This window comes from Rana temporaria, chromosome 2 (genome assembly GCF_905171775.1).
Source record: "Rana temporaria chromosome 2, aRanTem1.1, whole genome shotgun sequence".
NCBI lineage: Eukaryota > Metazoa > Chordata > Amphibia > Anura > Ranidae > Rana > Rana temporaria.
Window position 1 is genome coordinate 2,102,637 of NC_053490.1, and position 13,318 is coordinate 2,115,954.

Genomic DNA, 13,318 nt, shown 5'->3' on the forward strand with positions numbered 1-13,318 from the left:
CCCAAAGCAGTGTCCTTTGCCCCTTCACATCCCCCCACATTCACAGCAGTGTCATCTGCCCCCCTTTCCCCCATAGCACTGTCCTACCTGTGTATGTACAGCCCAAAGTCCTCCTCCACATTGCCATGCTTCAGCGCCCGAGACCCTGCACAGGAAGCCAGTCTCCAAGTCCAGGAAGGGAGGAGTCATTATTTTCCTCCTCCGTATCCAGAGGCATCACGCTCTCCTTACAGCAGACACTCTGTGTCCTTTCCACTGGGCTGCCCTCAGTGCATGCAGGGAGGGCTTTACTCAATATGCCGCCCCACTGCCCGATCACACTCACACTATGGATCCTCCGTGCCTGCACCGCCAGTGCAAGTGACTGCTTTGCTGGGGATTCCCTCTGCTATCCTGGCAGCATGCTGCGTGCCCACAGAGAGGGCTTGGCATGCCAGCTGTGGCTCGCGTGCCATAGGAATGCCATCTCTGCTATAGTACCAGGGGGACTGTCTACATTTGTTACACCAACTGTCAGCTTTCTGGTGGAAGTGATTCAGCCACATTGAAGGTACTCCCCCTCCCCCCTTGTATACTGGGCACAGCTTCACCTCCAGCAAGCCCAGGACAGACATGGTGGGTGTCAGTGGTGAGAGAAGGAGATCAGCAAACATCAGATCTCTGATCTCCTCTTCAGTGAATGAACATGGAAGGTGTGAGATTATGTCATTTCTGGGCTCAGAGCTGTCATTCCCCGGTTCCTGTGGCCAGAGAAGGAGCTGATCAAGCAAGATCTTTGCGTGACCATCTTTTTTTTGGGTCCAGAGGTGACATTAAGGATCTAATAAACCTCTGATGTCTCTTTAAAGGGGACCTGTGTCAAGAAATAGTTTATCACAGGAAGGCCATCAACCCCTTATACTGAATGATAGAAATACAATTAAGTGAAATAAAGTTTAAAAATGAAAGTAACACATTGGCCCGGATTCACATACATCGGCGCATATTTATGCCGGCGTAGCGCAGAGAGGCAAGCACTGGATTCACAAAGCCAGTGCTGCCAAATCTGCGCTGGGTTCCCTCGGCGTAACTCCTCGTAAAAGTCCTTGTGAAAGTGGGCGTGAGCCATGCTAATGAGGCATGACCCCATGCAAATGATGGGCCAGGCAGCATAGAAGTACTTAAAACGAACGGCGCATGCGCCGTCCCGTGGACGCAACCCAGTGCGCATGCTCAGAATCACATCAAAACTACTCCCTAAGATACGACGGATCACTGCCTATGATGTGAAAGTAACCTACGCCCAGCCCTAAACATGTACTACGTAAACGACGCAAAATATGACGGCTGTGTTCCCTGGTCCATACGTTTGCATGAGTTGCGCCTCATATATAGGGAATAACTTTACGCCGGGCGTACGACTTACGTAAACCACGTATATTATGCGCCAGGCGCATGTTCGTTCGTGAATCGACATATCTCCCTCATTAGCATATGTGAATGAAAAGGAAATCAAGGGAAGCGCCACTTGCGGCCAGTGTAAAAATGCGTCCAAGATACGCCAGCGTAGGAAAGTTACATTGGTCGGATGAAGCCTATTTTCAGGTGTATCTAGTTCTGTGGGCATGGCGCACAGATACGACGGCGCATATTTACACTTACGCGGCGTATCTGTAGACACGTCGGCGTAAGTGCTTTGTGAATCCGGGCCATTGTAAGTAGAAAACACACAAAACACGTTTTGATATCCCAGTTCCGGCATACATGCACATAATGCAAATGTCGGCTTCAGATGCGGTTATGTAGGAAAACAACAATCACACCACACAATTTACATATCACTGCACACACCAGAGTGAGAGGAACGACTCTAGGGACATCATTCATGATCATAAAAAAGACAAAATCAATCAAAACTCTGTCAGTGAAAAAAAAAACACAGCCATGTATACAATTATTATGAAAACTATAGTAACAACTAATGGCTTAATAAGCAAACCCACCATATTACTCAACCGAGTTCCAACTCAACCCCTCCAAGAAAATGGACCCCACTTCCTCCCACCCAGGTGCCGGTTGGCACTCCTTTACCTTGTGTAGATATCTCCTTCTGAGATCCTCATGATATAATATAAATGGACAACACTCTCTATGTGACACCAGTTTGTAGACTCCACCTTGATCGTCCGACAGTTATGCCACGTACACACGATCAGTCAAAACCGGTGAAAACGGACTGAAGGACCGTTTCATTGGTCCAAACCGATTGTGTGTGGGCCCTATCAGTCAGTTATCCTTCGGTCAAAAAAAAGAGAACTTGCTTTAAAATTTGACCGATGGACGCCTAACTGATGGGTCAAAACCGATTGTTAGTATGCAAAAGCATCGGTCAAAAGGCCGCACATGCTCAGAATCAAGTCGACGCATGCTTGGAAGCATTGAACACTTTTTTTCAGCATGTCATGTGTTTTACGTTACCGCGTTCTGACACGATTTTTTTTTTAACCGATGGTGTGTAGGCACATCAGACCATCAGTCAGCTTCATCGATCAACCGATGAAACGGTCCTTCACTCCGTTTTCATCGGTTATGACCGATCATTTGTACGCGGCCATAGTCATCAGCCATGCAGTTCTGTGACACCACCTTAGGTGATGGAGACACTTCTGCTGTCAGCTCTGCTCTACCATCAATGGTCTCATTGGTTATCTGATCCATGACTCCAGTACACGGGTTCATCTTACTTCTCTTAGATGACTTAGATCCCCATCCCGTCTATGAAGGGCTCACTGCATAAAACATATCCACTCCAGAGAAAATGTTTCTTCTCACTGGAAGGCCAGGGGAGTATTGGGAGAAATTGAGGCTTTCCCTTACAGATATGGGAGGGGCAACATAACCTAAAGTACAGCTATGGGTGGGATTGAAGGGAAGACAATTTAGGGGGCTCCTTCCACACAAAAAGGAAATGTTATCTGGAAGGACTAGGAATCCATCGGACCAATGGGGATTAAACATTCTGCAATAACATTGAGAAACCATGAAATGTTACTGGCCTGTGATTGGCTCTCCTATTGTTGGTGAGGTAAGTGAGACTCCCCTTGTCGGTGTAATTAATGGAATTTATAAAACCATGTGAAATGTTTCCCCAAATCCAGAAAGGTGACCCCCTTGGGTAGGTACCCATCCTAATATTCCTAATATGAGTCTGTAGTCCCTGCTACTACAGGAAACATGTGGCCGATCATTTACACCTTTTACAGCAGGACAGTAAATATCAGAAGACAATCCAAACATAAGACCAACAGCAGGAAGTCTGATAACTGAATGTGTAATGTAATCTGTCATTATCCTTCCCAGAGTTCCCTCCGCAACATCGTTTTATCGCCTGTTATCCTGTCTGTAGATCTGTTATTTCCCACCTTCTGTAACAGGATGACAACCCTCATCATTCTGCAGTCACATTACACAGCAGTGTTATCACCCTGTACAGGGAAGTCTTAAGCCCTGTACACACGATCGGTTTGTCTGATGAAAATGGACCGATGGACCGCTTTCATGAGACAAACTGATCGTGTGTGGGCCCCACCGGTTTGTTTCCCATCGGTGAAAAAAAATAGAACATGTTTTAAAAAATTTCTATGGATAAAAAAAACGATAGAAAAAATGATCGTCTGAGTGCAACTCCATCGGTCAAAAATCCATGCATGCTCAGAATCAAGTCGACGCATGCTCGGAAGCATTGAACTTCATTTTTCTCAGCACGTCGTAGTGTTTTACGTCACCGCGTTGGACACGGTGGGATTTTTGATTGATGGTGTGTAGGCAAGACTGAGGAAAGTCAGCTTCATCGGATATCCGAGGAAAAAATCCATCGGATTAGATTCCATCAGATATCCGATCGTGTGTACAGGGCATTAGATAGATTATAAGTAAGACACACAACAAGTAAAGTCCAACTTCAGATAACGCTTCTAAAGCCGTTACAGCAACAGGTTTTTAAGGTTTAACCCCTTGAATACCGCGTCATGTAAAATGACGGCTTCACAGTGGCTATGGAAATCCAACAGGACGTCAATTGACGTCCTGGATTCCTCCGGCCACTGGGGGGCGCGCAAGTGCGCCGGCGGCGCGCACGCCCGGTGCGTCCCTGAGATGCCGATGCGCGTGCCTGGCGGTCGCGATGTCCGCCAGGTACCCGCGATCGGTAATGACAGAGCAGGGATGTGGAGCTCTGGGTGTAAACACAAAGCTCCACGTCCTGTCAGGGGAGAGAGGAGACGGATCTGTGTCTCTTGTACATAGGGACAAAGATCGGTTACCTCCCCCAGTCACCCCCCTCCCCCCACAGTTAGAACACACCCAGGCTACACATTTAACCCCTTCCTCACCCCCTAGTGTTAACCCCTTCAATGCCAGTCACATTTATACAGTAATTAGTGCATTTTTATAGCACTGATCGCAGTATAAATGTGAATGGCGCCAAAAATGTGTCAAAAGTGTCCGATGTGTCCGCCATAATGTCGCAGTCCCAATAAAAAAATCGCAGATCGCCGCCATTACTAGTAAAAAATAAATAATAATAATAATAATAATAATAATAATAATAATAATTCTGTCCCATATTTTGTAAGCGCTTATTGCGATTTTTTTTTTACCAAAAATATGTAGAAGAATACGTATCGACCTAAACTGAGAAAAAAAAAATTGTAAAAAAAAATGTGGCTATTTATTATAGCAACAAGTAAAAAATATTGAATTTTTTTTTCAAAATTGTTGCTTTTTTTGTTTTATAGCGCAAAAAATAAAAACCGCAGAGGTGATCAAATACCACCAAAAGAAAGCTCTATTTGTGGGGAAAAAAAGGGCGTCAATTTCGTTTGGGAGCCACGTCGCATGACTGCGCAATTGTCAGTTAAAGCGACGCAGTGCCGGAAGCTGAAATTTCACCTGGGCAGGAGGGGGGTATATGTGCCCGGTATGGAAGTGGTTAAACCACCATATGAATAAGAACTGACAGTTGTACGCACCCCAATCCGTGTTAAATGGTGTTTCTTAACCTCTCCAACTGACATTTTTACCAAATAGCTTGGCCTTCTACAGGAAGTAGGTTAAACAGATCTGCTGGGAGGATCAACAGGTAATAAAACTGTTACAAGAGGAGACTCGGAAAAACAAAAACTTCTATGCTAACGACAGATTGCACCATTTATGTAATTATTGATTTTGCCCATGGTAGTGCCAATGTCCTAATGTTTCCAGAGACAATAAGTTTGCTTTGAAAACTTTACCCCAAAAAGAGATCTGTCCATTCAGGATCATTAAAGAGAACCCCAATAGGTGGAATATAAGTGTCCCAGAAGAATGTTTTGGAATATGACCACATACTTAGCACTTGGTGAGCTCGGATCTCTTGCAGTTGTTCTGTGTGAATAGTCTATGGAGATGAGGAATACAAAAGTTGGACAGAGAAAAAAGATAACAAGCACATCCAATCTTCTCCTGATGGAATCCCTGAGGCCCCATACACACAAGAGGATCCATCCGCTGGAATTGATCCGCGGACTGGCTCCAGCGGATAGATCCCCTGGTGTGTACGATCCAGCGGATCTGTTTCCGCGGATTTTTGTCCCCTGGGATGGATTTCCAGCGGATACAAATTTGTAGACATGCTAACAAATCTATCCGCTGGAATCCATCCCAACGGATTGATCCGCTGGTCTGTCGTAATGATTCAACGCATGCGTGGAATTCCTTATATGACAGCGTCGCGCACGTCGCCGCGATGGGATGTCGGAGCGGATTTCGATCCGATGGTGAGTACACTCCATCGGATCAAAATCCTCAGAGTATTTATCCGCGGAAACGGTCCGGTGGACCGTATCCGCGGATAAATCCTCTCGTGTGTATGGGGCCTGAGACTTTCAGCAGAACCAAATGCAACACAAGTAGCCAGCTGAACTTAAGTGATCCTGTTGAGTGCATCCCATAAACAGCAGTAACTCAGTGTTGGAAGGCCTACATCAACATAGGAAATTACTTTTTCACTGAAAAGAGACTTCTCCCTGGCCAGTGTCCCGGCTACAGACCTGCCTGCAAAGCTGCCATCCATGAGAGGAGATGAAAGATGGAAAGAAGGCATTGATCATGGGAGAGGAGGCAGAACTTGCAATGGGAGGTGTGGACAAGTTGGGCTTAGCTGGAGTCCTCAAGCCTGGCTGATGATGTATCAACAGTCAGAAGAATCTGGAATGGAATCTCCCAGTGAGGCAATATGCCACTTGACCACTAGTCTCTGGTACCGGGGCAGTGTTGCTAATGCATTAGCTCAGGATCTGGCAATGAAGAAAACACTTGGGAACACAGCTCACTTAGTGAATGATAAGAATGCATTACATGTTCAGTCAAAGCTCCATTAAAAAAAGGCCAACGTGAAAATCATGAGGAAAATAGTTCAATCATTGGTGCCTATCAAAAAAATAGTCAAAAGTTAAAATATTCACAAGCCTTCTAGATGTGTGTTTGAGATAAGAAATAAACTCAAAGAATATGATCATCACATTTCAGTCTGCTCACAGATTTTAGTTTTTTTTAGGTAGCATTTTATTTTTTCACTTCTTCCCTATCTTGTGGGATGACATTGGTGAATGTGAAACTAATGGGACACCTACAACTTCTTTAATATTCCTCCTTCTTCCAGAGTTACCTCTCTGAAGCTGAATCCTTTGGTGATACATTAGTCCGGCATTAGCTGTAAAAGCTTTGTCACATTCAGAGCATTAATGGCTTTTCTCCAATGTGAACCCTCTGGTGACTGCTAAGACTTGGCTTATGTGTAAAAGCTTTTTCACATTCAGAACATTGATATGGCTTCTCTCCCGTGTGGACCCTCTGGTGTGAGATAAGATTGCTCTTGGTTTTAAAAGCTTTTTCACATTCAGCACACTGAAATGGCTTCAATTCAGTATGAACCATCTGGTGTGTGATTAATTTTCCCTTCACTGTAAAAGCTTTATCACATTCAGGACACTGAAATGGCTTCAATTCAGTATGAACCATCTGGTGTGTGATACATTTTCCCTTCACTGTAAAAGCTTTATCACATTCAGGACACTGAAATGGCTTCTCTCCAGTATGAATCATCTGGTGTAGGATAAGCTCTCTCTTGGTTGTAAAAGTTTTTCCACATTCAGAACACTGATTTGGCTTGTCTCCAGTGTGAATCTTCTGGTGACTGTTAAGGTTAGCTTTCTGATTAAAAACATTGTCACATTCAGAACATTTATATGGCTTCTCTCCAGTGTGAATCCTCTGGTGTCTGATAAGGTAATCTCTATTTGTAAAAGCTTTGTCACATTCAGAACACCAATATGGCTTCTCTCCAGTGTGAATCCTCTGGTGTCTGATAAGGTGTGCCCTCTTTGTAAAAGCTTTGTCACATTCAGAACACAGATATGGCTTCTCTCCAGTGTGAACCCTCTGGTGTATGATAAGCTCTCTTTTGGTTAAAAAAACTGTAACACATTCAGAACACTGATATGATGTGTCTCCAGAGTGAATCCTCTGGTGTCTGATAAGATGTGACTTCTGTGTAAAGGCTTTTTTACATTCAGAACACTGATATGGCTTCTCTCCAGTATGAATTCTCAGGTGTTGGATAAGTGCATCCTTGGTTAAAAAGGCTTTGACACATTCAGAACACTGATATGGCTTCTCTCCAGTGTGAACCATCTGGTGTGTGATAAATTTTCCCTTCACTGTAAAAGCTTTATCACATTCAGGACACTGATATGGCTTCTTTCCAGTATGCATCATCTGGTGGTTGATAAGGTTTCTTGCTATATTGAAAGCTTTGTCACATTCACAGCACTGATATAACTTCTTTCCAGCGTGAACCTTCTTGTGTCCGATATGTTTTGCCTCCAATGTTAAACTCTTGTCACATTCCAAACATAAGGTAGCTTGAAATGACTCCCCTTATGTATACATGGGTTGGACTTTACTGTAAAGTCATTGTAACTTCTAGAACACTGAAATGGCTTCTCTCGTGTTGTCCTCTGAGGCGGGATCGATGTTGAAGAGGATTCAGAACAACATTTAGAACACGGATTTGTCTTGTGTCCTGTGTGAATCCTCCAGTGAATTGTGATAAAGACTTTCAGTCACTTCAGACACCCATATGGCTTCACTTCCCATGTGACTTTGTTGTATTGATGAAGTCCAACATGATAGAAAACTTGGTTCCTCAATCCACCTGTACAGAAAAAAAAGAAATCAGGATTTTATATAAAGGGCTTTCTATTTTTAATGTTCATTGTTAAATATAATGGCCCGGATTCACATACATCGGTGCATATTTATGCCACCGTAGTGTATCTTCTTTACGCTACACCGACATAGCGCAGAGAGGCAAGCACTGGATTCACAAAGCCAGTGCTGCCAAATCTGTGCTGGGTTTCTTAGGCGTAATTCGTCGTAAGTGGAAGTGGGCGTGAGCCATGCTAATGAGGCGTGACCCCATGCAAATGATGGGTTGAGTCTCAGACAGATACATATAATAAACGGCGCATGCACCGTCCCGTGGATGCAACCCAGTGCGCATGCTCAGAATCACGTCCCAAAGATACGACGGATCATTGCCTACGACGTTAACGTAACCTACGCCTAGTCATGTTCACGTACAACGTAAACGACATAAGATACAAAGGCTTGTGTTCCCTGGTCCATACCTTTGCATGGGTTGTGCCTCATCTATAGGGAATAACTTTACGCCGGACGTACGTACATTATGCGCCGGGCGCAAGTACATTCGTGAATCGCCGCATCTCCCTCATTTCCATATTTGAATAGGAAATCAATGTGAGCGCCACCTACGTCCATCGTAAATATGCGCCCACTATACGCCAGCGTAGGCAAGTTATGTCGGTCGGATGAAGCCTATTTTCAGGCGTATCTTGTTTTCAGAGTCCGGCGCATAGATACGACGGCGCATATTTACACTTACGCGGCGTATCTGTAGGTATGTCAGCGTAAGTGCTTTGTGAATCCGGGCCATTGTATTTATAGAAAGAATATGTACAGCATTATATATATTCTTTTTAATTAACCACCGGAAAGTTTTACCCCTTCGTTACCAGGCCATTTTGGCTATGTGACACTGCACTACTTTTACTGACAATTGCGTGTTTATGCAACTCTGTATCCAAACAAAGTTTATATCATTTTTTAACACAAGTAGAGCTTTCTTTTAGGGGTATTTGTCAACATCTGAGTTTTTTTATTATATAAACAAAAAATAAGACAGACAATTTTTTTTTTTTTACTTTCTGCTATAAAACATGTCCTATAAAAATAAAATCTCTTCATTAATTTTGGACAAAATGTCTTCTGCTACATTTCTTTGGTAAAAAAAAATCCAAAATGGTGTGTATTGATTGGTCTGTGTAAAAGTTATACTGGGCCAGATTCTCAAAAGAGCTACGCCGGTGTATCTACAGATACACCGGCGTAATTCGAAATTCCCGCCGGCGTATCATTGTTTTGTATTCGCAAAACAAGATACGCCGGATTTAGGCTAGGATCCGACTGGTGTAAGTCACTTACACCGTCGGATCCTAAATGCAATACAGCGCTGACCGCTAGGTGGCGTTTACATTCAGGTCTCATTTGACTATGCAAATGAGCCTGATACGCCGATTCCCGAATGAATTTGCGCCGCGTTGTCGTCGTTTACGTCGTTTCCGTAAGCGTAAGGTTACCCCTGCTATATGAGGGGTAACCTTATGCCAGTCCGCCGTATGCCATGTTAAGTATGGCGTCGGGTCCGCGTCATTTTTTTCCGTTACGTCGTTTTACTAAGTCGTTCTTGAATACGACTTTACGTGAGCGTCATTGACGTTTTCCGTCGTGAGCTGGAGCATGCGCACTGGGCTATTTTTCAGCCCGGCGCATGCGCAGTTCAATCGGCGCGGGGGCGCGCTTAATTTAAATACAAGCCGCCCCCTTTGAATTCCGTGCCCATATGCCAGGCCATTTACACTAGGCCGCCGCAAATTACGGAGCAAGTGCTTGAGGAATACGGCACTTGCTCCAGTGAGTTGCGGTGGCGTAGTGTAAATGGCTTACACTACGCCGGCGGCGTATCTACGAGAATCTGGCCCACTGTCTATAAAAACTATAGGATGTATATTGGAAATGTTATTAGTATTTTTTTATACTAGTAATGGCAGTGATCACTGACTTATAGCGGGGTGGGGAGCAATCTGGCACTAACTGACACTGGGGGGAACTAACTGCCACTGACATCACCAGTGACACTAATACAGTGATTAGTGCTAATAATATGCACTGTCACCGTACTAATGACAGTGTGTAGGAAGGGGTTGACATCTTGGCTGATCAAGGGGTTAAATATGTGCCTAACAAGTGTTTATGTGTACTGTGTGCAGCTTTTACTGGGGATCTAGTTGTTTTCATTCCCTACTTACCATAGATCCCCTGTCACTGAACACCTCGGTGTTGTTTACATTCACAGAGCTTTGTTCAGGAAAGATCAGAGCCGATTGCTGGCGGTCAATCACTGGCCTGGACCCAGTGATCAGCATGTGCATTAACGAATCACAGCACAGCTGGGCTTACAGGCGCACACGCCCCCTACTGGAGAATGTGATGGATGCGATTCTGGGCAGCCGGCCCACAATGTAAGAGTAAATGTACAGTGCATCTCCCCATACACACCCCCAAACATCTCATCATACACACCCCCAAACATCTCATCATACACACCCCCAAACATCTCATCATACACACCCCCAAACATCTCATCATACACCCCCCCAAACATCTCATCATACACACCCCCAAACATCTCATCATACACACCCCCAAACATCTCATCATACACACCCCACAACATCTCCCCATACACACCCCCAAACATCTCATCATACACACCCCACAACATCTCCCCATACACACCCCCAAACATCTCATCATACACACCCCCAAACATCTCATCATACACACACCCAAACATCTCATCATACACACCCCCAAACATCTCATCATACACACACCCCCAAATATTTCATCATACACACACCCCCAAACATCTCATCATACACACACCCCCAAACATCTCATCATACACACACCCCCAAACATCTCATCATACACACACACCCAAACATTTCATCATACACACCCCCAAACACCTCATCATACACACACCACCAAACATCTCATCATACACACACCCAAACATCTCATCATACACACCCCCAAACACCTCATCATACACACCCCCAAACATCTCATCATACACACACCCCCAAACATCTCATCATACACACACCCCCAAACACCTCATCATACACACACCCCCAAACATCTCATCATACACACACCCAAACATCTCATCATACACACACCCCCAAATATTTCATCATACACACCCCCCCAAACAACTCATCATACACACACCCCCAAACATCTCATCATACACACCCCCAAACATCTCATCATACACACCCCCAAACATCTCATCATACACACACCCAAACATCTCATCATACACACCCCCAAACATCTCCCCATACACACCCCCAAACACCTCATCATACACACACCCCCAAACATCTCATCATACACACCCCCAAACATCTCATCATACACACCCCCAAACATCTCATCATACACCCCCCCAAACACCTCCCCATACACACCCCCAAACATCTCATCATACACACACCCCCAAACATCTCATCATACACACACCCCAAACATCTCATCATACACACCCCCAAACATCTCATCATACACACACCCCCAAACATCTCATCATACACACACCCCAAACATCTCATCATACACACCCCCAAACATCTCATCATACACACACCCCCAAACATCTCATCATACACACCCCCAAACATCTCATCATACACACCCCCAAACATCTCATCATACACACCCCCAAACATCTCATCATACACACCCCCAAACACCTCATCATACACACCCCCAAACATCTCATTATACACACCCCCAAACATCTCATCATACACACCCCCCCCAAACATTTCATCATACACACACCCCCAAACATCTCATCATACACACACCCAAACATCTCAACATATACACCCCCAAACACCTCATCATACACACCCCCAAACATCTCATCATACACACCCCCAAATATTTCATCATACACACCCCCCCAAACATCTCCCCATACACACCCCCAAACATCTCATCATACACACACCCCCAAACATCTCATCATACACACACCCCCAAACATCTCCCTATACACACCCCCAAACATCTCATCATACACACACCCAAACATCTCATCATACACACACCCCCAAACACCTCATCATACACACACCCCCAAATATTTCATCATACACACCCCCCCAAACATCTCATCATACACACACCCCCAAACATCTCATCATACACACACCCCCAAACATCTCATCATACACACACACCCAAACATTTCATCATACACACCCCCAAACACCTCATCATACACACACCACCAAACATCTCATCATACACACACCCAAACATCTCATCATACACACCCCCAAACACCTCATCATACACACCCCCAAACATCTCATCATACACACACCCCCAAACATCTCATCATACACACACCCCCAAACACCTCATCATACACACACCCCCAAACATCTCATCATACACACACCCAAACATCTCATCATACACACACCCCCAAATATTTCATCATACACACCCCCCCAAACAACTCATCATACACACACCCCCAAACATCTCATCATACACACCCCCAAACATCTCATCATACACACCCCCAAACATCTCCCCATACACACACCCAAACACCTCATCATACACACCCCCAAACATCTCATTATACACACCCCCAAACATCTCATCATACACACCCCCCCCAAACATTTCATCATACACACACCCCCAAACATCTCATCATACACACACCCAAACATCTCATCATACACACCCCCAAACATCTCATCATACACACCCCCAAACATCTCATCATACACACACCCCCAAATATTTCATCATACACACCCCCCCCAAACATTTCATCATACACACACCCCCAAACATCTCATCATACACACCCCCAAACATCTCATCATACACACCCCCAAACATCTCATCATACACCCCCCAAACATCTCATCATACACACCCCCAAACATCTCCCCATACACACCCCCAAACATCTCCCCATACACACCCCCAAACATCTCCCCATACACCCCCCCAAACATATCATCATACACACACCCAAACATCTCATCATACACAC

The 13,318-nt window shown here is 44.8% G+C and overlaps 1 protein-coding gene across 1 annotated transcript in view; it reads right to left on the bottom strand.

Annotated features, from left to right (window-relative positions):
• Window positions 1–5,829: 5,829 nt before the first annotated feature.
• Window positions 5,830–13,318, bottom strand: part of LOC120928424 (zinc finger protein 850-like) — a 152,818-nt gene continuing 145,329 nt past the window's right edge. Inside the window, exon 3 of the mRNA XM_040339520.1 lies at window positions 5,830–7,809. Within this exon, the coding sequence (XP_040195454.1) occupies window positions 6,751–7,809 (1,059 nt within the window). The 3' untranslated portion in view covers window positions 5,830–6,750. The remainder of the gene's footprint in view (window positions 7,810–13,318) is intronic.